Source organism: Chionomys nivalis, chromosome 5 (assembly GCF_950005125.1).
Source record: "Chionomys nivalis chromosome 5, mChiNiv1.1, whole genome shotgun sequence".
Classification (NCBI taxonomy): domain Eukaryota; kingdom Metazoa; phylum Chordata; class Mammalia; order Rodentia; family Cricetidae; genus Chionomys; species Chionomys nivalis.
In genome coordinates, this window is record NC_080090.1 from 36,557,185 (window position 1) to 36,584,532 (window position 27,348).

General features: G+C 47.2%; 2 protein-coding genes across 5 annotated transcripts; one reads left to right on the plus strand and one right to left on the minus strand.

Annotated features, from left to right (window-relative positions):
• Window positions 1–6,572: 6,572 nt before the first annotated feature.
• On the minus strand, window positions 6,573–17,060 carry Rgr (retinal G protein coupled receptor). 4 transcript variants are annotated; one of them, XM_057770791.1, is made up of 7 exons: window positions 16,982–17,060; window positions 15,395–15,551; window positions 14,393–14,514; window positions 10,984–11,137; window positions 9,824–9,941; window positions 7,149–7,262; window positions 6,573–6,695 (listed from the first exon to the last, which is right to left on the minus strand). In XM_057770791.1, exons 1-7 carry the CDS (start codon window positions 17,058–17,060, stop codon window positions 6,573–6,575), a joined length of 867 nt encoding a protein of 288 aa, XP_057626774.1. The 4 variants fall into 4 exon arrangements, with proteins under 4 accessions (XP_057626774.1, XP_057626773.1, XP_057626775.1 ...); XM_057770790.1 differs by having other exon boundaries at window positions 14,393–14,541; XM_057770792.1 differs by lacking the exon at window positions 7,149–7,262.
• Window positions 17,061–19,541: 2,481 nt separating this feature from the next.
• Lrit1 (leucine rich repeat, Ig-like and transmembrane domains 1) lies at window positions 19,542–26,826 on the plus strand. The gene is made up of 4 exons (XM_057770922.1): window positions 19,542–19,663; window positions 21,761–22,227; window positions 23,986–24,291; window positions 25,850–26,826. Exons 1-4 carry the CDS (start codon window positions 19,542–19,544, stop codon window positions 26,824–26,826), a joined length of 1,872 nt encoding a protein of 623 aa, XP_057626905.1.
• The last annotated feature ends 522 nt before the right edge of the window (window positions 26,827–27,348 follow it).

The window sequence follows — 27,348 nt, forward strand, 5'->3', positions numbered from 1 at the left end:
CTGTGACCTTTGAAATTTTAGAAATTAGCAAGTGAAAGATGGAAATAAGCCGCGAGACAAATGGGAATGAACAAAGAGGAAACGAACTTCTAGAGAAAAGCATATGCACGTGCACACACCACACACACACACACATCATAGTAAATGATAGCCTCAGAGGTAACTCAGAGTGCTCTCACAGCGATAGCTCATGCTCCACGAAGTGAGAGAGTCCTTAACATCCAATCACAGTGTTTTCAATCTTATTTGTCTGTTAGAATCTCTGAATTGCTTGGGAAGTTCTGCACCTGTCCAGGCCTTCAGAACCACTGTGTCTAGTCGTAGTTACCCACACAAGACCTTTATAGGATGGCACAACCTGAACATTTCATCTTGGATGAGGAAGGACTCTTGATGTCCCCTTTCCCTAGGAGCTTACAACAGTCAGCGACTGATGGGAAAGGAGAGAGTCATTTTCTTTAGTGCTCCTGTTACTGTTGAAGTGCACACGCTCAGTAAACAAGTCCACAGCTCACCCATGCTCATGCAGGCAACACTTATTAAACTCAGTGGGTCAACGAACAGACTAAAGGCACAAAAGTAAAGGGGGGCTTATGGAAAAGAAGGAGGGGTTCAGTCAGAGTGGGAGGGGAATGAGAGAGGACAATGAGGGTGAAAACATCCAAAATATATTACATGTAATTATACATATGTACATGAAATCATCAGAAACCAATTAATAAACAAAACTGCTATAACATAGTCTCTGTGGGATGAGTCAGACACCTGTACACTGCACAGTGCTGTGTTTCCACTCAGGTTTTAAAGCACACGCAAACTCCCTTGACCTTGTTGTTTAAAGTTTAAATCAGATTTAGGAGATGCTGGTGGACCAGAGTCTGCGTCTCTGACCCACAGGTGAGATTGACTTGCCTGGTCCAGATCCCAAGTGATTCAAATGTGCAGACGAGGGGGAACGTTATGCTTTGAGGGTTCTGTGGGAGTTAAATCAGCTTGTAGATGGGACTCATTTGCATGTGTTTGTCACTCAACCATCATAACACTGCTGCCCGCTCTTTTCTTGAGCAGCCAATGAGATCCAGAGGGTACCCCAAGGCATCCAGAAGGGCTGGATAGGCTAGTACTCACTGAGTGCCCACTGAGGCCCACGCGCTGTGAAATATACTACTTTCATGGAGCCCATTTTTTGTGCTTTTGCTACAGATCCTCTCAAACTGTGTTCTGCATTTGTTAAAGGGAAATTAGTCTATAAACCTTCTCAATGGTCTCTAAGCAACGAAGACGCTATTTGGGATCATCACTTTGGGAATACATACCGTTTGCCAGGAGATGTAGTGGGGAGAGGTGCAGTCAACATGGGCTAATGGGAATTTAGAGCAAAGGAGAGGGTCAGTGGATAGGGTAGAAAGTGACCAAGAGGAGCACCGGGGTGGATGCTGGATGATTGTGCTAGCCAGCCGTCTGTTACTGTAACGATACCTTGGGGCAATCAACTTATAAAGATGGAAGATTCACCATGCCTCAGAGTTCTGGAGGTTTTACCCCATGGATACTTTGGGGCCTATGCCAGACAGCCACCATGCCAGGGAGCATATGGAGGGGTAAAGCTGTTACTTTATGCCGTTGAAAAAGAAAAGAGGGGGTGAGTGTTCAACTGTCCCCTTTGAGGGAACACTCTGGGTGGTCTAAGCTTTCCCATTAGGCCCCTACTCTTAAATTTCCCACATGCCCCCTAATAACAACACAAGCCTCTGACCCACTCTTAAACCTGTGAATCTTTAGGCAACACTCAAGACCTGAACTGGATCACCACCTAGACAAGGATGGAGGTCAGACATCACAGGGTAGGCAGTGGGGGATAACCCTCTCATTCATCAGATACCGAGGATGGGAGTATTTTTGCTAAACCAATTTAGCTAGAATCGTCATAAGGCGTTTTACAGAGGGACCGAGAAGAAGAATGGAGACCTTACATTTTGGCTAACCAGAGACTGTCATGTTGACTAAGTGGCAAAACTTGGATTTCTGCCCAGGTCTTCCCGACCCTGAATGCTAAGAGCTTTCCAGGCTGTCACATTACCTCCTACCTAGGAGGGCGAAACTGTCGCTAGTGCCCAACAGCTGTCGGGAGAAGAGCAGCTGGGCCAAGGGAGACAACGAAGGCTATTGTTAAGAGAGCCCGGCAGGCAGAGGGAAGGACAGGTGTGCGGCGTTAGGACCAAGGAACAGCTTGTGAAAGAAGCAACCAGTGGCCGTGACTGACAAGACAGGGGAGTTTCAAGGGATTGTGCCTTTGGTTTTCATCCAGAAGTTTTCCAGCTCTTGTTTCTTCGGAAATGTTGCTCATCCTTAATGAATGGCAGGCAATGCGCATGTGTATAAGCTGCTTCTCCAGGAGCGGTGCTCAGAGTGCTCTCCAGCCCAGCTCTCTGGAGTTTATATTGTGTATCCACATGTAATCTCAGCATTCGGTGCTATGACTATCACCTGATTTTCACACGAGATTTTAAGGCCAAGGACCGTCCCAATTGCCCAGTTAGACCAACTTCAGACCCTTAATAGCCTGCCCACATCCCTGCCCTGTTTGGGAGGGCTCTGGTTTCACACCGGACTAGACTTTCTGTGAGGACTTTGTAGACAGAGAAAAGGGGGCTCTGTCTGCGACCCCTCCAGCCATTGAATATATAATTTGTGTCTTTCAAGGAGAGGAAAGGGATCTTAAGGTCACCCACTTAGAGACAGCCAGGCATCAGGCTTCAGTACCTAGACCAGACAAAAGAAAGCAACCTGGCCTGAGAGACTAAGTCATCGTCGAGATAGCACTGCCACCTTGTGGCACCAGCCTGGCACTGCACACCTTCACCGACTCCGGGTTGATTTCTACATGTTAGAGCCTGCTTATTTTCCTCTCTTTAATTGGCTCATAAGACGAGACCGCGTCGGCGCTTCCTCTGATAGGAACATGGGAACCAGGCATTTGTTAAAAAAAAAAAGAGCGAGTTTATTTGAATAAATTGACCAAGAATCTTTTTAACTGGGAAACAGAAAAAGACCTTTCAGTGTCATGGCAACAATGTGTAGAAGAGCTGAGAGTGTAGCTCAGTTGATGAGTCCTTACCTAACCCATCAGAATTCCTCGGTTTGTGCCCAGCACAGCATAAACTGGATGTAGCAGCAGGAGGATCAGAAGTTCAAGGTCATTCTTAGCTGCAGTGAGAGTTCAAGACCTGGGCTACATAAGACCTTGTCTCAAGATTTTTTTTTTGTGTGTGTGTGTCTGTGTGTAAAAAATGTGCCGACTTTCTTGCTATTGAAATATGTGTGTGTGTGTAAAAATCAGTATCTCCTTCACTTTTAAGAAGAAATACGAATGCATGTAATTGATATTGTTTTTGCTAAGCACAGTCCTGTTCCTCTTCTGAAAAATTGTTGGTTCCGTGAAAGTCTTTTGGTCTGTTACTATGAAGACAGTCTGATACTTTGAAAATAATTTGCTGGTTTACTTGTGACTATAACTCACATCTATTTGGCAAGGCAGGGAGAGCAATGTTTCCTAGCAAGACGATATGGGTGATGGAAAGTCTTTTACTAGACTTGTATTTGTTAGTTAAAACACACTAAGCACAATGACTCTGTACCTGAGTCATTGTCTTAGGAGGCAAATTTCATATCTCATATCATAAATGCGTATTTTTGAGGATTGACCTAAAGAGTATATACATATATGCTGCAATGTCACACGGTGTGTGACACCGTGCCTGGCTCACACATTTTAGGATAAAAGGAATACAAGCTAGAATTCTGTACGAGTGGCCCTGGTATTCCAGGGGCCTCATTCCAAGCTTTTGTTTGCCTCTGTTATTAATCTCTTTGCAATGAGCTCCAATTGAAAACGATTTCTTGCTAGAGGTACGCTAACAAAAGCTCATAGATGCAGAGGTTCAGATCTCACACCTGCACCTCCCTTGGGTCCTGAGACTGGAAAGCCGAAGGATGTTCCTGCTAGAGGTGGTGTCTGCTGAGGTCTGTGCTCGAGCGTGCAGACAGCAGTTGTTCACTGTGAGCTCACAAGGACGTTACCTGCTGTGTGCGTGGGAGCGAACAAGTGGCCAGAGTCCTGACTCTGTGCTGCCTCCTCTTAGAAAGAGACCATTTGGGGGCATTAGGGTGCTTCTCTCACTTAACCACACTTCCGTGGAGACTTTGTATCCAGGGTGCTTTGGTTTTCGTTGCTGTTAATTGGTTGGTTGGTTGGTTGGTTGGTTGGTTGGTTGGTTGGTTTGGTTTAAGTTGGGAGGAGATAACTGAGCCCACACTAACATTTTGGTTGAGAAAGAGACTTTTTTATAGCCTCAGCACCTTCTGGCCTGATCAGAGTCCACTGAGATCAAGAAGACAGGAAACATGGAGAAAAAAAGTTTCTGCCCCATGGCCACCAAACAAGGGGGCAACACAGACAGATGCTGGTCATGGCACACACACTGGTCATGGCACAAGAGAGCATATACGGAGCCTTTTTCCTAACTGGTCTGCCCTTTAAAGGAAAATTGAGAAACCATGGTGGCATTTAAGTTTTCTGGTTAAACTTCACATTTTTTTTCTATTCAGAATGGGGCAATGGGGCTAACATGGAAACACATACAAATTCCATTGACATGCAGAGCTGAACTGTGTTGACTGAAAATTGGACGACATACTTCTTACCTCATATGGGGTAAGAAAAGCGGTTCCCTTCTGTGGTAGGGACTTAAAGAGAATCGGCAGGAACTCCAGCACTGTCTTTATACTCCCTATATCGTTCTGTCTAATTGCACTTGCATGGGTGCAATTGCTCAGTAATTTCTACCTGGGCTTCCGAGACATGTGCAAGCCCAGCTTAGACCCTGGGATTTCCAGGCTTCTCTCTCTATCCACAGCCTAGGTCAAGCATCCTTTGTGGGCCCTGAACTATGGTCAAGTGTAACCTTATCTGCACAGCACCCGGCTCAGAACATAATCCAGAAAACAGTGTCTTGGGAAGGCTACTCCCATTCTTCTCTTTCTCAGTTCATTCTGCAAAATGACTAAACAGGGCTCATTTTTGTTGTGTTGCTGTTTTGTTTTTCTTTTTTCCAAGTCATGGTTTCTCTGTGTGGCCCTGGCTATCCTGGAACTCAGTATGCAGACCAGGCTGGCCTTGAACTCACAGAGAACCACCTGCCTCTGACCCCCAAGTGCTGGGGTGAAAGGTGTGCACCACCATGCCTGGCTACAGGACTCTGTGTTACGCAAGCGCCTTCTGGATTGTTTTGATGTGTCCTGATTTTGTGCATCTGGAGAACCAGGAGGAAGACCCAAGTCTACAAGTTATTCTCATGACCACCTCTCATCCCCAGAAACTGGCCTGTTCAAATTCTTGGCTTCATAAGATGTGATTTCTATCTCTCACAGTGCCTGGGCCATCTGTTCCTTCCACCATTTGACTTTCTGCATGGGCTCCATCACCCTGTCAATCATCCCCACCTTCCTCCAGGACAGCGGTCTCACACAGGACTTTGCACCTAGTATGTCTTGATCCTGACCTGCTGACTCTGTAGAACATGCAGGTGAACATCCAAAGGTGGCTGCAACCCCTCCGTTAGTGTCACAAACCCAGAAGCACATGGGCTCTACCGGAAACATCTGAGCTGGAACAGGACCCTGTGTGTTCTGGGCAAAGGGCTCGGCAAAGAGGCACCCTGAGCTCTGAAAACTGTCACCGAGAAGAGGAAGGCAGAGCTGCAGGTCCACATCTCCTGACATCTGGACACTTAAACAATTGCTTCCATTTTTTGAAATATTGGCAATGATTTCCAGAACATTTTAAATCAAACTTCAATCCAAATCTCACATAACCGAGGACTCATTTTGAATTCTGGTGCTGGTGACTGACTCAGACAGGATGTAACCTGCATGATCTGCCTCAATCTGTATGGTCAAATCGTCATTACTGTCATCTCACAATACGAATCATGTCTTACAATATGGGACATAGAGCAAGGGGCAGAATAAGCCATCGATACCATTACAATAAGTGTTATTTGAAAGCTGGAAGCCTCAGATGAGTCCCCCCCCACTTCAAAAAAAAAAAAAAAAAAAACAAAAACAACCTCAGGGCTTTGTCTCCTTTTATTTTAAGACTGGGTTCATCTAGAACATGGCCAAGGCTGATTTCAGTAGCTCTGTTTCAGTAAACATTTTAAGTGCTTGGCGAGTATGTTAGCTTGTTCAACCATACAGCATCTTCCTTAGTTCATAATGATGTCTTTGCTCTGGGCTTCAGATATCTAAGTTCAGAGAGAGTTATGTTTCCAGGGCCTCTTTGTCCATGTGTAAAGGGCAGAGACTAGTACTCCTTCCACAAACCTAGTATCTGAATTCTTGGGTCCAGCCTAATTCTGGACTCAACAGGACTCTTAAGGCTGCTGGATAAGGGTCAGCATGTCTCTGGGAATGCTGGGAAGTATGCTAGGGCATCTTCCTGCCAGGGACTCAGCCCAAGCTTGCAGAGGTAGGCTTAACTGTGAGCAGCGCCTGGAAGACTCTCACTGGGCTCAGTTCTGCTTGTTCTTCTGTGGAGAAAGGCACTGCCAGACTCCTCTGTAGATCATCTCACTGGGCAAGGCGTAGCTGATGGCATTGACTGTGGGCATGGTTTTGGCAATGAGGGCAGGCACCTGTTATATTGGAAAAACCCAGGATAAATGCTCTGAAGCCTCTACGTCTCTCCCAGGCTCACTTTATGACTCATCCCCTTGCAACTGCCAATCATTTGATTCTTCAGCCTCTGAGTCTTTCCTGGTAGATGTCTATGTTTCATCAAATGTCACAGAACCCCCTACCACATCCTACCCATGCCCAACCTGGGTGTCAATCCCGGCCCCTGGACTCAGAGCACATGCTCACTCTATGTCTAACTGTCTCTATCATCTCAGTATGGTCCAAGGGTTGAAGGAGCATTTCGGAACAAAAACATTTTCTGTACTTTGCAAACATTTAAAAAAAGAAAGAGGGAGGGGAATGAAAGAGAGACCAAGTGGGTGAGTTAGCAGGAAGTCAGAGGTGTGTTACAGTGAGATAGACAGATGTGAAGATGTAGGGGATTCTTTGGGCTTTGGAAGAGTCTGTACCATCTGTAGCTTGGGAGAGATGAAGCCCACATCTGCGATGGTTGCATATAGATACAGGAGGGCATAGGGGCCCCAGCCCAGCAGCAGCATCCTGCCTGGCAGAGTGGTGTTCACCTAGGGAGGAAACATCATAAGCATCCTTCAGTTTAGGTGGCCATAGTCATGCAGAGACAGGGCTCCTAGGACAGGACAGGCTCTAGGAAGGGGTTGAACCAGCAGAATATCCTGGTAGCATATGAGCTCTTTGCCTTGAAAGGCTATATAGCCTTAAGCCTGGTATTTAAGCCTACCCGACTTCAGTTTCCTTGTCTATAAAATGGTATGATAGAGCTGAGTTGCCAGGAGGTAGGAATTGGGGTGGGATGGATAGTGAGCAACATTCTTTGACATGACTCTATAGCAAAGGAGATTTAACTGGATGAAGACACATTTCCTTCACTGTTGAATCTTTAAACTATGTTGAGCAGTGAGCCTGGTAATACAGCTCAGTGGGTAGAGGCTAGGAGGGAAACTAGCTCCTTACAGTAGACAGTTCCATCTCCAGAAGCTTTGCTCCCAGCTTTGCTCGGAACCTTGGTAGCCAATACCTCAGAAAGATGAGGAAATCATGGTGGTGGTCTTCTGGCTGATGGAATCCCCGATAAGTGTGAAAATTTCATGTGTACAGATCAAAGTTGGGGTGGGAAAGGCCAATGAAGCGGCTGAGTAGACAAATGCACTTATATCCAGTCCTAACAATCTGACTCCGACTCCCGGACCCACGTGGTGGAAGGTGAGAACTGACTCCCGCAAGCTGTCCTATGACCTCCATGTGTGTATGCCCATGTAGACCAGGATGGCCTTGAGCTTGCAGAGATCAGTCTGCCTTTGCCTCCCGTTAATTGTATTGAGTTGCAATGACATTCATTGTTGGAGCAGTGTGAGCTGATGCAGTCACTATGGAAACAGATCTACCGTATGACCTAATAATATTACTCCTGGGCATCCAAAGGACTCTGCTTCCTATCTCAGAGACACATGCTCACCTATGTTCATAGCTGTTCTGTTCACAATTGCTAGGACACAGAAACAGTCGAGAAGACAATTGACTGATGAATAGATCATGAAAACGGATAATAAAAGACAGTGGAATTTTATTCAGCTGCAAGGAAAATGAAATTCATAGGTAAATGGGTTGAACTGGAAAATATACTAAGTGAAACACTCAAGCACTTGTAGAAGTGTAGAAGAAAATGGAACACACACAGAGACACAGACACACACACACACCAGTTCAGGAATTATAGAGGAAAATGGTGCACACACTGTTAAATCCCGGGCTCAGGTAGGATGGGAGTAACAATACCTTCAGGGCATGACATGAGAACTGCACTCATGAAGCCACAGAAGCTGTGGCTGTCTGCATGAAACCAAGCCAATCAACTTTCTGGCATGGAGTGGGAAGTGGTTCATGAGCTCCACCCCTAAGAAGCTATGACCAGTTGGTGGCTTTCAAAGGTGTGGACTCAGGTTGACTGACCATTTTCCAGTTGATGGTCCCATGTGTGTAACTATATGGGCAGCACAAATTGGGGTTGGTGGATTAAGTTATTTAAAAAGAGAATGTGAGCTGGGGATGAAGAAAATAGGGGTGAACCTGAGAGAAGTTATGGGAAGGGGTGTGGATTGAATCAAATAAAACCACACTGTATGAAGTTCTCAAAGAATTAATACAAATAATTTTTAATGTTGAGGTGAGCAATGTGGAAGAGAATCGAGGAGGTAGCACTCTGGCCTCCAGGGTCGGGGTCAGGAGTTTTGTCCCTTGACACTTTAGTTAGACCCACAGATGAAAGTAATGCATAATGTTGTTTTCTAATTCACAGGAATAAATTTCAGTGGCTTGTCGTCTTACTAAAAAGAATATTTTTATGCACTAAAATTGAGCACTTTGTGGAAGAGCTCCAGGTCTGGGATTTGATCCACCTCTGCTGTTACTAAATGTGGGGCATTGGTGAGTCCTTTAGCTCCCTTCTCTGCACCTCATCCCAGTCTGTGACAAAGCTTCCACTCATCAGAAAAGATTCACAAAGATGAAGTGAAAATACATATAATGTCTATAATATCAATATTTGCTTTCCTTAAAAACAACCCTTTGCTGCCAGTTACGGCTCATTTGTTAATTGATTAAGGGGCAGAGCCAAATGAAAATCTCTGGCATGAGAGTTTTAATATCGGAATTCTAAGCTGGCCAGGAGGTCTTATTTTAAAGCATCGTTTTCTTGGACAAATGTGCTTGCAGGTGTGGTTTGATGTGCTGGGTAATAGCCTGTGACTGTGGTTAAATTAAACATCTCAAAGCAATTTAAAAAGCAGCATTTGAAGAGTCCTGCAATTTAATGCCAAGCCTCAAATCCCTAGGGAGACTGAAGCATAACAGCCTGCAGGATGTAATGTGGAGCCTGGATCTCGGGGCTACAAGGTCTGGGCAAATCGGTTGTTTGGGCCCTTGCTGTTTAAGCTTTGGAAATCTGAGCAACAGAAAGGTATTTTCTAGCCCTAACAATATATTATCTAAGCAAGCTGTTTTTTTCTCATGACTTTTGCAAAACCCTGACTTCTGTCGTGCCATGAATGTTGCCAGGGTCTCTGAGAGGACCCAGCGGCCCCCGCTGCTGCAGGAGCTGGCTTCTTACCGGAAGATGACCACTCCTGGAGAGTTTGTGTTCCATGAGCCGGTACGAAGTGAGCGTGATGAAAAGGGGTACCAGAAAGTTGAAAAAGGCCATGGTGAAGAGGAAACTGATTTCGTTTCTACAGGCAGAGGGGAGAAAAACAAAGGTCAACTCACCCAGGATACCAGCAGCTCAGTATGCTACCATGTCGGTGATGGACAGTGAGAGGCGGCATCCCATCTTAGACATGCGCTCATACTAGGTGCTCCTGTGCCCAGATGATCTCTTCTGGGTAGTCAGGAGCCATAGATCTTCCTAAAGTTTGTCTTTGGGAACCAGGAGCTCAGACGAAGAAAGGATTTATTTTCAAGCTCAAATGCTCAGCCCTGCTGTCTTGTTGGTAAAGGGTGGATGGAATTCTTCAATTTGGAAAATATAGTCACTAAATTCTGAAGGTATCAGTGGGCCAAGAAGAAAGAATATCCAAAGTCATTTCTTGATTTGCACAAAAATTCGAAAATAACCCAAGGGTGTTGGAGACTGGGTACTATCTCTTTAAGCAATCAGTGCATAGGTCAGTTTCACATGAGAAGCCTGTTATCAGGGGCAAATGTTTCATGAGTCTGCCTTGTCTGTAAAACACAAATCCAGTAACTGTGCTGGAAACAAGAGAGGGGAGAGGTGGGAGGCATGGAGCTAGAAGCTATTGTGACCAATCCCCAAATTGAACCTGATGGACTCTCTAAGCTCTCTCTCCCCAGAGCCACACAGATGGGATGATAGTATAAGAAGACTGCATGTATTCAATCCAATTTTGACAGGGTTTAGTCCACATTTCGTGCTGAGAGAAGACGGAAAACTTATCTCCATGCTGGGAGGTCCCCACCTACGCAAAGTCCTTATGTGCTTTAGATATGTTTGTCTAAGGGCCTGGGTTCCTCCCCAAATCAATGCATTCTGCACGACGACAACTCCCTGTGCTGAACAGGGCCAAAGGGTAGTGGAGTTCCATAATAGTCATGACTGACACAGACCAATGACCCACTGTGTCATGCTCCTTTGGGTTTCCCCAAAAGTTAACATTGTTCCAGTTGAGTTTTCAACTGAAACACCCTTCTCACAGAAGCTTAAAGTCAAGATCCCTGTAGAAGTGAGCCTCAAAGCTGCAAGTTCCACCTCACCTGTCACCTCTAGAATAGTCCAATGTACAACATGTCCCCAAAGGCTCGTAGTCATAGTGGCCCCAGCCCATCAGGGGCAGGGATGCCCAAAAGGCAGATGATAGCCACACAAACAGCACCAGAGGGATGGCCGTGTTCCATGCCAACTGTCTACCTGCAGAGATAGAGGAAAGAAAGATAGGTTGTAAAGAGATAGCTTGACTATGTGAAAAAGAATGGACTTTGTTGCTGCAGAGTCTCCAAATCCCTAGTCCAATAGTAATAGCATGGGTATCTTTGAACCTCAGTTTTTTCCATATTGAGCATGAAGCTGTCTGTGTTTGAGGACTATGATGAGCAAAAGAGATCATGGGGAGTGATGGTCTCCTCATATATCCTAAATAATCCTTAGAGAACAGAGAGGAGGAGGGAGGGAGTGAAGACAAAAGGCAGATGTGTCACCCAAGGCCAAGGTTGAGGAAGAGATCTATGCAGTAGTTTGGGTAGAGGCGGGGTGCTTGCTGAGAGGCATGTGTCTGCTCTCAGGATGCTCTACAGAAGCTCGGGGACCTGGATTCAATCTCAGGACTGCTGGCGGAAGCTATTGTACTGACAGCCTCTTAGGGTGTGATGTGGTCTAGCCTGACTGATCTGCCATGGTCCAGTTCTCAATCTTCTGCAGCCTCTTTGACTGGCCTGTCTTCAGCACATCTGTCCCAGGTGTCCTCATCTCTCTGTGGATTATTTGTTGAGCCCTTTTGACCCCAGGGTAGAAGACAGGGCCCCTGATAGGACCAGCAAAGAAGAGAAGGTCTACAACCTCCCTCACCCCACACCTAGCTTCTCTTGATAACACATCAGATGAACTTTGTTTGAATGTGCACTTCCCTGCTAAAGATAGGTTGTGTCCTCCAATGCAAGTGCTGAGAGTATAATATCTCGTGTGATGGGTGTTGAAGGTAAAACTTTGGGAGCTCATTCATCATGAATGGGGAGTCCTGAGTGAGCTTCATGCTCCTTTAGTATGGATCTTTCTAGACTGCAGTGTAGTTCACAATTCTCAAATTCATATAAGGACAGACATGAGAGCAATGACCTGTGAAGATGCAGTTTGGTGTGTGGTGGTGGTGGTGGCACACACCTTTAATCCTAGCACTCTGGAGGTGGAGGCAGGCAGATCTCTGTGAGTTCAAGGCCAGCCTGGTCTATAGGAGCCAGCTCCAAGACAGCTGGACTGTTAACACACAGAAACCCTGTCTCAAAACAAACAAACAAGCAAACAAACAAAGACGTAGTTTGGTGAAGATATACAAAGAGGAACTGCACCAAGCAAGCCCAGACATGCTGGCATAGTGATCTCAGGCTTGAGAGAAATAGCATTCTATTGTTTAAGCCATCTACTCTTTGATGTTTTTGTTATAGTATCCCAGGCCAATGAAGGCACCCTTTACACCATCAGAGAGCATGTAATTAACATCCAACTTTGCCCACGTGGGGCAGAAGCCTTTTTGCATGAAAAACATTTCCATGATAGAGTGTTCACTGTCACCCAATAATGGAGCAGATAAGCCTGGCCTCCCTCCTCATTAGTCCCTGTTTTCAGGCTGTTCTGTTGCACTCCCCAAAGCAGAAAGGAATTTGATGCAAAGGCATGGTGGGGTTGGAGGTTAATTGAAGAGATGTTTGTGACTCCCAGAGAAGACTCTCTCTCTCTCTCTCTCTCTCTCTCTCTCTCTCTCTCTCTCTCTCTCTTCCTCCCTCTCCCCTCCCTCCACATATGTGTGTATGCAAGTCTACGTGTGTGCGGGCATACATATGTGTGTGTGCATTGTGCATATGTGTGCATATGCATGTGAGTGTGTGTGCATGTGTGTGTATCTTTGTGTATGTGTTGTGATGATCCTGAGGATATTTGAAAAAAGCAATATGGAAGCCATAAAGAGGGATCCCCAAGGCCATGTTAACAGGAGAAGCTAGCTTATCATCACTCAGAATAAAATCAAGGCAATTTTTCACCAAGAGAGAGGCTCCTGATGCCTAAAGGTTAGGCTTGTGGGGGTCATGAACCCTAAAGGAGCCTTCATGCTGATAAAATCCACCATGCAAGACGTGGACTCAGTTGAGAAAGGAATTAACAACGTCTGGAGACATCCTGGCCGTACTCAATGCCAGCACTAGCTCTATTTACTGGGCTAGTGTCCTGGGGCTGGTTGCTTACCTTCTTCTCTATGCCTGTTTCTTAGGCTGCACACTGGAGGTTTTCTGTCTAGGTCTGTTGAACTACAGTTCCTCAAAATATGCTCACGTGCCTCTCTCTGCTAGTGGTAATGTTGTGTGTTTTAACATGTACTGAAATTTAAGTACACTACACCTGTGATTTCACAGCTATCATTTAGAATAGGACATTAAGAAGAACAAAAATTAGTTTTTTGTTGTTGTTTTGGAGATAAGGCCTTTTGTAACTCAGGTTGGCCTTGAACTCACTAAGTAACTGAAAACAACCTTGAACTCCTGATTGTTCTGGCCTTGTCATCCTCCAAGTGCTGGCATTAAAGGCGTGCACCATCACACCAGGTTTTTGTGGTACTGAGGTCTAGATCCAAGGCCTTGTAGATGCTAAGCAAGGGCCCTACCAGTTGAGCTATATAACCAGATCCTAAATAACTTCTAAAGAGAACTTGGCAAGGCACAGTGATACACACTCATAATAGCTGGTTTGGGCTAGGGACATAGCTCATTAACACAGTGCTTGCCTGGCGTGTGTGAGCCACTGGGTTTATCCCTAGCAGTGCATGAAGCAGGCTTGGAAGGGCATGCCGGTCATCCTAGCACTCATAGGGAGTCTGAAGCCAGCCTGCGGTACATAAGAGCCTGCCTCAAAACAAATAAAACAAAAGACAGCAGAGCAGGTGGCACACTAATGACAAAATCTACAGTGAGGCTTGGGAAATCTAGACCTGGGTTCATCTTCATGTGGCTCTGCCATGACCCATGAAATGAAAGGGTAGGAACACACCCAGACCCCACCTTCTGACACACACACACACACACTTCACCCTCTTTCTGTCCCCCAAATTTACCTGACTTCCAGGATGTTTTCTGTGCCCATGATCTCATTTGATTTTCGAAATGAATCTCTAAAGATTGCTTTTTAAAATAATATTGCAGAGAAGAGAACTGAGGTTTCAAAGTCTTGAAGGAAGACTGTACCAAGGGCAGACAGTCTTGCTAATGAGTATCTCAAAGCAGGCCTTCCCAACCTCCTTCTCCCTCCTCTTCTGTAAGGAAGGTAATATGTTATATGCATGTGCCCTCCCAACCACACTCTCCTGTTTGGAAATCACTGAGCTGAACTGAGTACTGACCACCTGCCCTCTCTTTTATCCTCCTACGCTCAGTGTCTCCACAGTCAGCAGGCCCACAGACATACGGGTGCAGTAGTGGTGGTAGCGACCCCAGGCGATGGCTGCACTGCCACTGATGCTTGCGAGAGCCACTGCAAAACCCTGGAAACCATGAGCCTGGCAGCCTTCTGAGCCATATGGCCAGCGCCTGTGGGAAACAATGGGTGTCGTCAACCTTCCCTCCATCCTTCCCCGCACCCAAACCTGCCCAGAGGAAGCTGGAAGGTTCCTGGATGCTATCCCTGCTCCCACAAGGAGGACCTTATTAATAGTGTCTTCCCATGGTGCACCCCAGGGTTTAGGTCAGTGGTATAATGAACCACCAATGGGCCAAAAGGTCCTTTGGGATGATCATCTGTCTCCATTACAGGTGGGTAAACTGAGGCCAAGAGAAACAAAATTTCTTATCCAGGGTACCACAACAGATGAAGGCAAACCTAGAGGGTAAACCCCCCAAATCTTGGATTCTCATTCCCATGGTGAAGCTGAGGGAGAAGCGCTGTGATGTAAGAGGAGGAATCCTTACTGATGTAGACTCCAAAGACACCTTTGCAGACTGCATGACAAGACCCTGGTGTGCACATGAGCTACTAGACGCTGGTCTAAATCCTGTTTGCTTTAACAAACACCTACTTAGGGCCTACCAGAGAGTATTAGTTCAAGCTGTTTGTAAATAATTAAACCAGTACATCCAACAAAACATATGAATTAGGTTGCAGTATGTAACTGGTAGACGTATCCCAGGACTGGAAATGATAAAGCAAGGACTCAAGGCTCAGCCCCTTGAACACAGGGCTCAGGTTCTGAATCCCTCCAGTCTACCATCTCTTTGGCCAGATCTGAGCAACCTCTGCAATTACAGACACTGGCTAAGTCTTCATCAATAACCAGAAATTTGAGTTTAACTTAATTCTGCCTACTTAACCTCTGACCTTGTGACAGTTTTCTATAGGTAGAAAGAAAGGCTCTGGTTTGCTTGCCCATGACCCTGAGGTGCCAGAGACTATGGAAGGAGAAGAGGCTGATACCGGAGGAGGCTGGATACAGCTGCAACAAGGGCATTCAGGCTGATCCCACTGTCTGCCAGGGCCAGGCTCAGTACCAGCAGGTTGCTGGGAGTCCGCAGATCTGGAGTCTTGCAGAAAGAGAAGATGGTCAGGCCATTGAGGCTGAGGCCAGAGAGCGCTGAAAGGAAGGGTGGTATTGAGGCTGGCACCAAGGTGAGGCCCATGTGGGCATCAGAAGCAGGGTCTGGGGTTGGTGGAGTTTCAGGAACCTCCCAGATTCCACCTCAGCACCCTCTTGCACATCTTTTCAATTGCTACTCTGGTGGGATGACCCAGGACACAAGGCAACAAGGTGAAGCTGCAGGAGGGATTTTTGAGAAGCAGAGATCCAACCTTCATTTTCAGCTTGGTCACTCCCTTGCTCTTCCTTGAACTTTTTAAACCTTAGCTTCTTGTTTTAAAAGAGCAAGAGCTGAACCTGGTGGACAAGATACTGAAGAATTTGAGGCAGGAGAATTGCACATCCAAGGTCAGCCTATCTAGCCCTGCCTCAAAGCTAAAAGGTCAAAACAGGACTAGGCATCTCCTTAGCAGTAGAGAACTTATCTGACTTGTGAAAAGCCCTGGGTTACAGCCTCAGTAGCATCCCACTCTTGCTAAAAGGGGGGGGGCAGGGATGATGGAGAGAGAAAGCTTTTTCCTTTAAAATTGTGGAGGTCAGTGCATGGGAAAGAATCCTAGAAAGAGAAACAATGTAAAGACATGAAGTAAATTTCCTAGCATATTAGAGGACCCGAAAAGCTGGCTAAGTTGAAGGGTTCCTAGAAAATGGGGCCCATTCTACCATGTCCAGGATCTGCAGGGTCTGATGATCACTCCCTCCCCTACTGCCAGTCCTCGCCGTGTGAATGAATGCACGGTTACTCTTCTGGGTCCGGTTTGAATGGAGACTGTACCCCACCAGCCTGGCTTTGGGGAGAACCCCATTTCTGTACTCACTGAGCATCTTAGAGATTCTAGCGTGAGGTAGGCATCTCTTGGACCTAAGTAGCTGTTGCTGGAGAAGAAACTCTGGTTGTCGATATAGACTGGTGGGGGTAGTGACAGACTAAGGCTGAGGTGGCCGGGGGGTAATGAACTTAAATTCCCTGTATATCTATCTAAACCATGGTTTTATACTAATGATTCAACTTTGCCTCTGCACACACACATTTATAGCTAGGCAATGCCCGGATAACGTCCCCCAGTAGGCAGTCAGCTGAACTGTTTATCTCTGGAGACTTCTGAGGACGTGCTCTTATAAGACAGTCTCAGCAAAATTTCTGGGGAAATGGATTAAATTTTCTCTTGGCTTGAGGGACATGAAAAGCACAGGCCTGGTCCAGTTACCTCCTGAGCGGCTATCTCCTGTCCAAGGGCCTCTGTCTTTGACCCTTGCCTGACTTCTTTATCCTGGCTTCTACACAGCATGCTACATCCTAAGGGGGATGAAAATAACCCCTGGATCCAGAGGAGAGGCAGCCAGGATGGCGTTCCCCTTCCACGACTGTAGCCTGGGTTCTGGTAACCACTGGGTCCTCGCCCCACCCAAGGTCTTGCTTAGCTCACCTTCTATCAACAGCACTGTCCCCACAGCCAGCACCTCGAGTTCCCCAAAGCCAGCAGGCAGAGCCCTGTTTGCTGCCATCTTCGGACACCCTCCTCGTTGGCCACCCAGCTCTCTCCTGGCTCTCTGAAGCCAGGCTCCTCCTTTATAAAGGGCTACCCCACCCGCTGACACATGGTGCTTACTCTGGTAGACTTTGAACACCTTCTGTTTTCCGCACCCTTCTAAGTCTTCCTCTTGGCTCACACAGAAAGAATCCTTTCAGTAGAAGGACAGTGGCGCCTGTGTGAAGCTGGAATGAGCCCGGCCTTGTGCATTTCAGCCCCCCTGGGCAGGATTAAGGTCTAGGATCTAAATGGTGTGTGACCAAAAGCCGAATTGGAAACGGGTTACATAACCAAGAGAGGGAAGCGGAAGAAAGGATTTGAACTGCAGCTGTCCCTGAGAATTGGATAGTGACCAGGTCCTTCTATGTGCACAGTTCCTGACAAGCTGAGTGTCTGGGCATTCATGTGCATGTGCGTGTGTGTGTGTGTGTGTCCGTCCATTAACAGGATCATTGGCATATACAGACAAACATCCAGGGAAAGGTGATGCTTTTGACATCATGTGCTGCCATAAAAACAAGTGTTGACAGGTATCAGACCCTCAGCTTCTGGTTTCAAAGCCCACAAGACCCCCAAAGACATCAAGAAAGAAGAGAAGGGACAAAGTTAGGAATGAAGTACAGAGTCAACTAAATGAAGTCTGAGTGAAGGCATTCCAAAGAAGAGGAAAAGGCAGCCTGGGTGTGGCAGCAGGCAGGGACATCTTTGATTTTGAAAGGAGGGTGAGAAGTACTGTATTAACACTAAAAAAATGCTACTGGCTGGATAGAAAGAGAAAGTATGAAAAGCGGGGGAGATGGTCCTGTCTAGATAGGCTTGGCATGGAGTTAGGCACTGTGTTCTGCACTGGGTTCTGTCTTAGTTAGGGTTACTGTTGCTACAACAAAACACCATTACCAAAGCAACTTGGGCAGGAAAGAGTTTGTTGGCTTACACTTCCACAGTATAGTTCATCACTGAAGGAAGTTAGGATAGAAACTCAAACAAGACAGGAGCCTGGAGGGAGGAGTTGGTGCAGAGACCATGGAGGGCACTGCTTACTGGTTTGCTTCACATGACTTGACAGCCTGCTTTGTTATAGAAACCAGGACCACCAGCCCAGGGATGGCCCCACCCTCAAGTAACTGAGTCCTCCCCTGTAAGCACTATTAAGAAAATGTCCTACGGGCTTGTATACAGTCAGATTTTATAACGACCTTCTTAATTGAAGGTCTCTCCTCACAGATGACTTCAGCTTTTGCCAAGTTGACATAAAACTATCTAGCAAGTCCCCAGGTGTCTTCCTGGGTCCAACCTCACCAGCCTAGGCTTGACTAGGCCATTAAGCATGCCAGACTGTGGAATCTACCAGAAAAGCCAGAGGATCAAGTATTCTGAGACAGAAAGCAAAGCCAATGAATGGGTGACTTTTCAGGAGATCTCAAATTCCCTCCTCCTTGGCATCTTGGGAAGGTTTTGTAGGATGGGGTTGGAGAAGAGAAAACAAATAAAAACCTCTGTGAGATCCAGCTCTAGGACCCTTCCTGGTGGGTGACTCTTGAGGAGGGCAGACCCCGTTCCCCTTGCAGTGACCCCTCTTACTGTAAGCATGGGTGGAAATGCCTCAAAAGGTAGCCCACTGATATATGAGACTGAGCTCTATGGAACGCTCAGGAATGGCAGTGTTTACCCTTGTTCATGAGCAAGGTAGACATCACTAATGTCTTCCAGCAATACAGAGTCTTCCCAGCTCCTCGGTGAGCAAGTGCCTGTAAGTTCCAGAAATTTACAGTTTGTGGGAAGGCTCTGTCCCCCAGACAGTCACAGATGGGCAAGCCTGGGCTAATTTTCAGCAGCTCTCAGGTGGAAAAGCTTTGCTTTCCTCTGTAACTGGTGATCTGAGATCTGAGTACAGTACAGAGGTTGTGCCCTGAAGCGTGGACTCTTGCTAATGCTTGCGTTCACTTCAGAAGGCCTTGCTTCCAGTCACTCCTACTTTTTTTCTAGAGACTGTCATAGGAGACAATTTTCAAAGACCTTTATTAGAGACCACAGTTCTGTTTGTTTGTTTTCCTTGAGCCTTGCACCCCAAGGAGACAGATCTGTTACCCATGGCCTGGTTGAAATGAAGTTCTCTGCAAACAGACAGCCCAATCCGCTGATCAGCTAGTCACATGCCTCTGGGCAGCTGCCCATCTGCTTTATCTTGCTGCGCCCCAGCTTCTTCTGCCTGGGGCTGTGGCTTTAGAGGGATTCTCCCCCCTCCCCTCAAGACTGGGTGATTCAGAGAGCAATAAGCTGCTGAGTGCCGGGACTGGGGCTCCCTCCCTAATCCCCAGCCTGTGTTTATCCCATGGCCTTGGGTGGGGGTTGGAGAGTGATGAGCAAGTTGGTAGCTGCTGGACTTACTGGACAAGCAGGACGGAGCATTCCCGGGGACAAGTTCCCTGCCTGGGCCCAAGAGGAGCCAGAAGTCATGTGGGTGGCCCTGGGCATGGTCTGGCTCCTAGCACTTGGGGGACCTCACCAGGCCTGGAGCTTCTGTCCCTCTCAATGCAGCTGCAGCCTGCACATCTTGAGTGATGGCAGCAAAGCCAGGTAGGATGCCTCCAGGTGTGGGATGGGCCATCAAACCTTCACAGATCCACCGGCTAGGCAGAGTTGCGTGGGGTTGGATGTCCGGCAGCTGTCCGCTTACTCACGAGTCTCGTGCTCCCACCTGAGGCTATCTGATACATGTAGACATGCTGGATCAGGGACCCTTGAGACCCAACGTCTTGGGAAAGCAGTGTGTGACAGGTCGTATTCAGTACTCAGGGGATTTACTCTGCCTACGAGGTGTGGGACATGCAGGGGCCAGGGTCTGGAAGTTTTTCCTGAGCCTTTCTTCGTGTTTCTGGTGGGGCGAAGCCCTCTTTTAGAAGTCTAGAGGTTTCTTCCTGCTCTCATTCTTTCCCTTCATCTGCTTCCTTCCGGTTTTCCTTCCTCTTTGTATCTCCCAGCTTTCTTTCTAGGCATCTCCCATTCTCACGCATGACCTCCACAAGACACCCAATCACATTCAGGTGACTTTGCCTCCTACCCCATGGTGGGACACATGCCTCCCCATGTGTTTCCTCCCACTTGATTATCCACAAGGCCAGAGATGCCCATTTCATAGCAGAAATCTCCCTCCTTCCTCAGCCCACTCCTTGATTTTCCATCGTGCTTTCTTCTCCTCTTCACGGACCTTGGAAGCAAAGCCACTGTGGTTGGTGGACTCTTGCCTTTCTCGTGGAGCTCATTTTCTTGCTGTCATCAGAGAACTTTAAGTCATCTTTCCTCAATGTCCTTGGCTTATTCAGGAGGAAACTTATAGTTTCTAATGGGTTCAGGGACTTCAGCCCGTCATGTGGAGCTTTCCTACCAACTTCTCAACCTTGTGGAATTCATCGTCCTTTCTTCTTTGCCTCGCGTGAATACTGGAGAACCACTCATTTCTGAGCATGGAAATGATGTTGTTGGAACTGCCTTCCTCTCGATGTTGGCTTGATTGGGGTTGATGAAGGCTGAGAATAGAGAGAAACCTCCAGAAAAGAGAACTTGTCTGTTCCGGAGGAAAGAAAGCATTCTATTTTTGATGTGTTTGATGACTTAATTCCTATGGGAAGTAAATTTGCTTTTACTAAGTAAAACAGGCTGATGACTAAGGACAGTGTGGTGAGGGTGCTTTTGTCACCCTGGTCACAAAAGTGACACGATCCACAGAGAGCCAGTGCCTCAGTGTCGCATGCCATTGGTGATGGAACCAGTACCAGAATCGATGGATCTAGTTCTTTCAGTTGCTTTTGGTTATTAGAGACAGGGTTACTCTGTAGCTTTGCAGCCTGTCATGGAACTAGCTCTTGTAGACCAAGCTGGCCTCAAACTCACAACTCAAACTCACAAAGATCCATGGATCTAATTTTTAGACTCCAGGAATTCTGCCATGCATGGGGAGCAGGACATTTAGCTATCTGCACATTGTCCTGCGAGGGCAGTGAGGCCATGGAAGGCCGCAGAGAAGCCCCAGTCTTTAGTGGCCACAGGCACAGACTGCACACTGAGATAAAGCTCCTTCTGTATCTCAGATGCCTTCCTCACACCCAGTTCTCACCTTGTAGAGCAGCACCCCAGCTCCCTTCCTGCTTCACGTTCGGATCCTGAACACAATCAGTGAGCCTCTGGGAATTACAGCTGCAGCTGTGCATCCTAGGAGGCGGCTTGGTCGGGGCAACATAGGCACCTAAATAGATGTTTCTCTTTCTCCTAGTGCCCAGTTTTTTAGGGTGACTCATATTAGGCTCTTTTGACCCTGTACGCCCTTCCTTGACCATATCCCTCCCCGGGGCCGCATTAAGGGACAATTTCCCTATGAAGTCTCTTCCTTTACCTGTATCGAAGCTGTCTTCCTTGTTAACATCCTACCCATACACACAGGCACTGCATGTCTATGTATTACATATTAGGGTCTTTCTATGTATGTATCCAGGTCTCTATTCTTTGGCTAGATTATCAACAGCAACGGGCAGGCACTGTGACTTTGATTCCATGTTCTGGGGTGCTCTCTCCCGAACCTACCAGACACTGCGGTTGCTATCTGTGCTAACCAGCAGATTTGGGGCCTCATAAGGGAAGAATGCTTGTTCAAACCTCCGCCCCCATTTCTGTGACCAGGACAGTGGTGTGCAGCGACCCTGACTTGACCCTGCCCCCAGCTTCAATTCCTCCAGACACCTGCAGGCTGCGCCTGGAACGAACCGCCATCCGCAGGGTGCCTGGAGAGGCCTTCAGGTCTCTCAGCCGCCTGGAGCAGCTATGGCTGCCTTACAACGCTCTCAGCGAGCTCAGCGCCCTCATGCTCAGGGGCCTACGCCACCTAAGAGAGTTGCGTCTGCCTGGGAACCACCTGGCTGCTTTCCCCTGGGTGGCACTCAGGGATGCTCCACAGCTGCAGCTGCTGGACCTGCAGGCCAATCGCCTGTTGACCTTGCCACCTGAGGCTGCACACTTCCTGGAGAACCTTACTTTCCTGGACCTCTCCAACAACCACCTGATGAGGCTTCCTCTGGAGCTGCTGGACACCTGGGCTCACCTGAAGACCGGACCCTTCCTTTCCAGCCACCGTGCCAGGCTAGTCCTAGGTAATCAAGATGGCATCAATCATCAAGAACCATCCCGGTGCATGTTGGGTTTTTTAGGCAACTCTTCAAGCCTCTCTGAGTCTGATGATATCATGACCGATATCATGCTCACCTTCTATACTTGAGGGACGATGAAATGATGTCGACATTACTTTCAGGTTTAGTAGTTCCAGGCAAACCGAGCCAGCTCAGATTCCAGAAATCAGAAAACTGAGACTTAGGAGGTCCCTAGTCACACAACCAGTGTGTGGCCCAGTTAAACTCAGTTTCCCAGCTCAGGATGGAATGAGTCAGTGCAATATGTCAGCTAGACCCTCTGCCTCTCTATCCTTCCTTGCTCCTGATAAACCAAAACTTTACCAAGTAAATAAGCAGGCCTTTGCTGCCCAGAGCACCTGCCTGTTCCTGGGGCTGATGGGTAACTGGGAAAGCCATGGAAAACAAAGCAGAGGCTAATGATCTCTTTGTCCCTTTTCCTAGCCTAATCCCTCTTTCAAGGACAGCTGCTAATTATCATGTTTACTTACAAGATTCTTATCTTTTACACCATGTTTACATGTGCATACAAACATATATACACACACAAAGAAAAGCTGTGTATTTTTACAATTTTTGAAGTATTTGTGTATCACATGTGTGTCTGGTGCTCTCGTAGGCCAGAAGAGGCCATTGTATCCCCTGTATCTGGAGTTACAGATGGGTGTGAGCCTACATGTGGGTACCAGATCCTCTTAACCACTGAGCCATCTCCAGTCCCTGCTGTCATTTTTTTTCTTGAAAATCATATTGTATGTATTAAGCAGCACCAATTTTCTCATCCAACAATACATCTCTGAGATCTTCCTAAACAACCGCAACGAGCAGGTTCATTTTCCACAGTAAAGCAGCCATTCCGCCCTTCACAGGTCTTTAGATTGTTTTCACCGTCTCATCAACACCTTCAGTACTGGAGACTATTCTCAGCCATGCATTCTTAGTATGTGTGTGCAAATGCATCTGAAGGATGGATGGTGAGAAATGAACTTGAGAGATAATCCAGTACACCTGTGAAAATTTTTATCGTCAATTTGATCGCTTCTAAGGCAGATGGTACAATTTTCAGTCTTTCCCCTAGTGTGTGAGACTATGATCATATGATCACTAAGTCTTTTTGCATATTTATGTGCATGTAGCATGTGTGTATGCATGCTTGCATGTGTAGGGGCATATGTGTGTGCAAGCAGGTGCCCACATATATGAATGTGCAAACCTGAAATTGATGTCACTTGCCTTTCATGGTCAGTCTCCATTTTATTTATTGAGGCAGGGTCTCCCACTAACCCTCACTGGTTCAGCTGGTTTAACCACAGCTTGCCCTGAGGATTCACTGCTTCTGCCTTCCTAGTGTGAAAACTGCAGGCTTCCACCAGGCCTGCCTGGCTTTTATGTGTATTAGGAAATCCATACTGTTCCTCAGGCTCATCCAGCAAGGGCTGGATTATTATTCACCGAGCCATCTCCTCAGACCCAGGGAGTATTTTTGAGTGTCCTCTAATTCTTGATATTGTAAACAGTTTATTTATGAAGAAAGAAATAGTGGCAGAAAATGGTGCTGTCACAAAACCAAGTCTCAGGTCACATATTAGCAAGGCAAGGAGCTGGAATTGGAGGTCAGTTCTGCTGACTTTGAGCAGAAAAACTGCTTCATTTTCTCAGAAAACATACAGCTGGACCTGGAGATATAGCATGAACCTCTTGCTTGCTTTCTCCCTTCTGCAGGGTTACAAGACAACCCCTGGGTATGTGACTGTCGACTCTATGGCCTAGTTCATCTGCTAGAAGGCTGGGCTTTAAACTTGGTCTTCATCGAGCCTAGACTGAGGTGCGCCAGCCCACGCACCCTGGCTGGGGTGGCCTTCAGCCAGCTGGAGCTGAGAAAGTGTCAGAGCCCAGAGCTCCGTCCAGGGGTGACCAGCATCATATCCCCCTTGGGTAGCACGGTATTGCTACGCTGTGGAGCAACTGGGATCCCAGGTCCTGAGATGAGCTGGAGGAGAGCCAATGGACGCCCACTCAATGGCACAGGTGTGTGACCAACAAGGCCATCTGTGTTGAGTGCTGGGTTCATACAGGTGGGTCAGCTTCCCAAATGGAGAGCGGATAAAATTAGCAGGGACTGGAGCAAGCCAGGTTGGACTCTGATTTGTCCGAATGAGGTTGGTTAGAATCTGCTCGCATGCTGGACATTGGTTGTGACAATGGTTCTCAGTGCATCCTGTCACTTCTCCTTAGTTACTTAATTATCAGAAACTCAGGGCCCATGTTAGGAGCAATACAGAGTTAATTTGTTTTGTTTTGTTTCTTTGAGTCAGGGTTTCTCTGTGTAGCCCTTGTAGTCCAGGCTGGCCTTGAACTCAAAGATCTGCCTGTCTCTGCCTCCCGAGTGCTGGGATTAAAGGTATGTGCTGAAAGCCCAGCACAAAATTGATATTTTTTTTAGGAAGAAAATACTCTTACTGTACTTAACAGTTTAGCAAGTTTTTCCTTTTAAAATATTAACCCAGAAACATTGGGGATAATTAGTGATGGAATTGCCATCTGTTGAGATCTTGTAATCTTATGGGTCTACCATTGTGTTAAGTAAATTATGTCCATAATGTCTTTGATTAAAAAGTCGGTGAGGTTGGTGATCTGAGTCTATAGTCCTAGCATTTGGGAAGTGGGAAGATCATAAGTTCAAGGTCAATCTTAGCTACACAGAGAGTTACGCGTTAGTAAAATGGGCTACATGGGACCGTCTGTCAGAATCCACCCCTCCACCGAGCCAAACCAAACCAAAATTGTAAAAAGCAACCTGATTATCTTTTCTTTTTTCACACAAATAAATGGAAGTGCTGAGAGGTGAACGCTTGCCCCATGTTTCACAGCTCATACATGAAGAAGCTGGGATTCCAGTCAGTCTAGGCCTGGCTTCCTGGTGTGTATGAAGTGTCTATTCTGGCTGAGTGGTGTGGGCAGAGATGGATCATTTCTGTTATGATGACATCAGGGACCAGAGTCACAGCCAGACACAGGCAGAAAACAAGTCGAGCAGAAATCATTTCTTAGCACCTAACTGGAAAATCTCACATCACCCCCAGCTTTCTTCCGGATCCTCAACAAGGCTGACTGCTGTTGCTCTAGGATAGGAATTTTAGGTCAGTTTGGTGTAGAAGGCTTCACTGTGTAACAACACAAAGGTAAAGATGCTAATTAGATGGGTCAGTTGGAGTGTGCAGAGGTGGTTATGGCAATTCCAGATTGTCCTCTCTTCCTCATACTCGCCCCTGAGCCTACCTACCCTCAGGGCACTTGCCTGTGTCCCAATGGGACCCCTTTGCTGTGCTCTAGAACCTGAAGGGTAAACTCTGAGGAGATTAAACTTTGCAGGCAATTCGTCACACTTAAGCAGTTTGTTCTTGAGTAACCCAGTAAAGTGGGCCGTGAGGAGCTTGAGATTTGAGTGCACGCCACTATTTTCTTGGAATGAGTGGTTTTCACTATAGGGTGTGTAGACCACTACACTGTGTGTGACATTGGCCTTAGAAGGGAGCCCGTGAAGATAATTCATTAATTCTTTCATTCCTGCCTCTTCTCTCTCTAGTGCACCAGGAAGTTTCCAGTGATGGCTCAAGCTGGACTTTGCTGGATCTGCCTGTTGTGTCTCTCTTCGACTCTGGAGACTACATCTGCCAGGCCAAGAACTTTCTAGGGGCTTCTGAAACTCTTATCTCCTTGATTGTCACTGAACCCCAGACTTCTACAGAATATAGTGGGGTTCCGGGGGCCCTGTGGCCAAGGACAGGAGAGGGGGCTGAAGCTGCTGCTTACAACAACAAGCTGGTGGCCAGGCATGTCCCTCATATTCCGGAACCTGTAGCTCTGGCTACCAAGCCCTCGGCGCCCAGCGTAAAGGAGGAGTTGGAGCTCCAGCACTTTCAGATGGATGTCCCAGGAGAGTTCTCCAGAGAGCGAGCAGAACACCAGGGGACCCAGATGGTCAGGTCTCTCAAGGTGGTTGGAGATTCTTACCACAGTGTGTTGCTGGTGTGGAAGGCCCCTCAAGCTGGGAACACGACGGCCTTTAGCATCCTTTATGCCGTCTTTGGGCAGCGTGACATGCGAAGGATGACTGTGGAGCCTGGGAAGACTAGTGTTACCATCGAGGGGCTTGCTCCAAAGACCAAGTATGTGGCATGTGTCTGTGTGCGGGGCCTGATGCCTACGAAGGAACAGTGTGTCATCTTCTCTACTGACGAGGTGGTAGATGCGGAGGGCACCCAGCGGCTCATCAACATGGTGGTGATCAGCGTGGCAGCCATCATCGCCCTGCCTCCCACCCTCCTGGTTTGCTGCGGGGCTCTCCGAAGACGCTGCCATAAGTGCCGCACTGGGGGCTCCGCGGAGGCGTCCGGTGCCTATGTTAATTTGGAAAGACTGGGCCACAGCGAGGATGGCTCAGAGGAATTGTCCCGGAGCAGCCTCAGTGAGGCGGACAGGCTTCTCTCAGCGCGCTCCAGCCTGGACTCGCAGCTTTTGGGAGTCAGGGGTAGCAGACGCATCAATGAGTACTTCTGCTGAGCCCGAGTCTCCATTGGCACCTGCCTGGTCACTCTCCCTCTTGAGTCTCACACACTTTCACACCCTGACTCAGCCACCCTTATGGTTCGGGTACTTACATGTACATTTACTTCAACGACAGCTAACACAGCTTATTAAGCCCTTACTATGGTCCAGCAGGTGTCCAAAGCACTTCATAGGTATTAACTTACTTAACTCTCATAACAGCCATTAGTATCTGCAGGCACCATCGTTCTCTCTATTTTCCTGGAGAAGAAGCGAGTGTTAAGTGTTTTGCTTGTATCAGTCAGTTTCTGCTACATAACAAACAAAAGCAAAAACTCTGGTTTGCAGCACTAAGATACTTACTTTTTCACTATGTGTCTGTAGGTTGGCACGACTCTGCTGTGTGTTCCATTGGGCCCCAAGGTGGAGAGTAACAGTGGCTACCTAGGGCAGACTTTTCTCGGATGATGTAAGAGGAAGGAGTTAAATCATGCAAGGCCTCTTTGTATGAGGTTGGTACCTTGCTGCTTTTGTGCT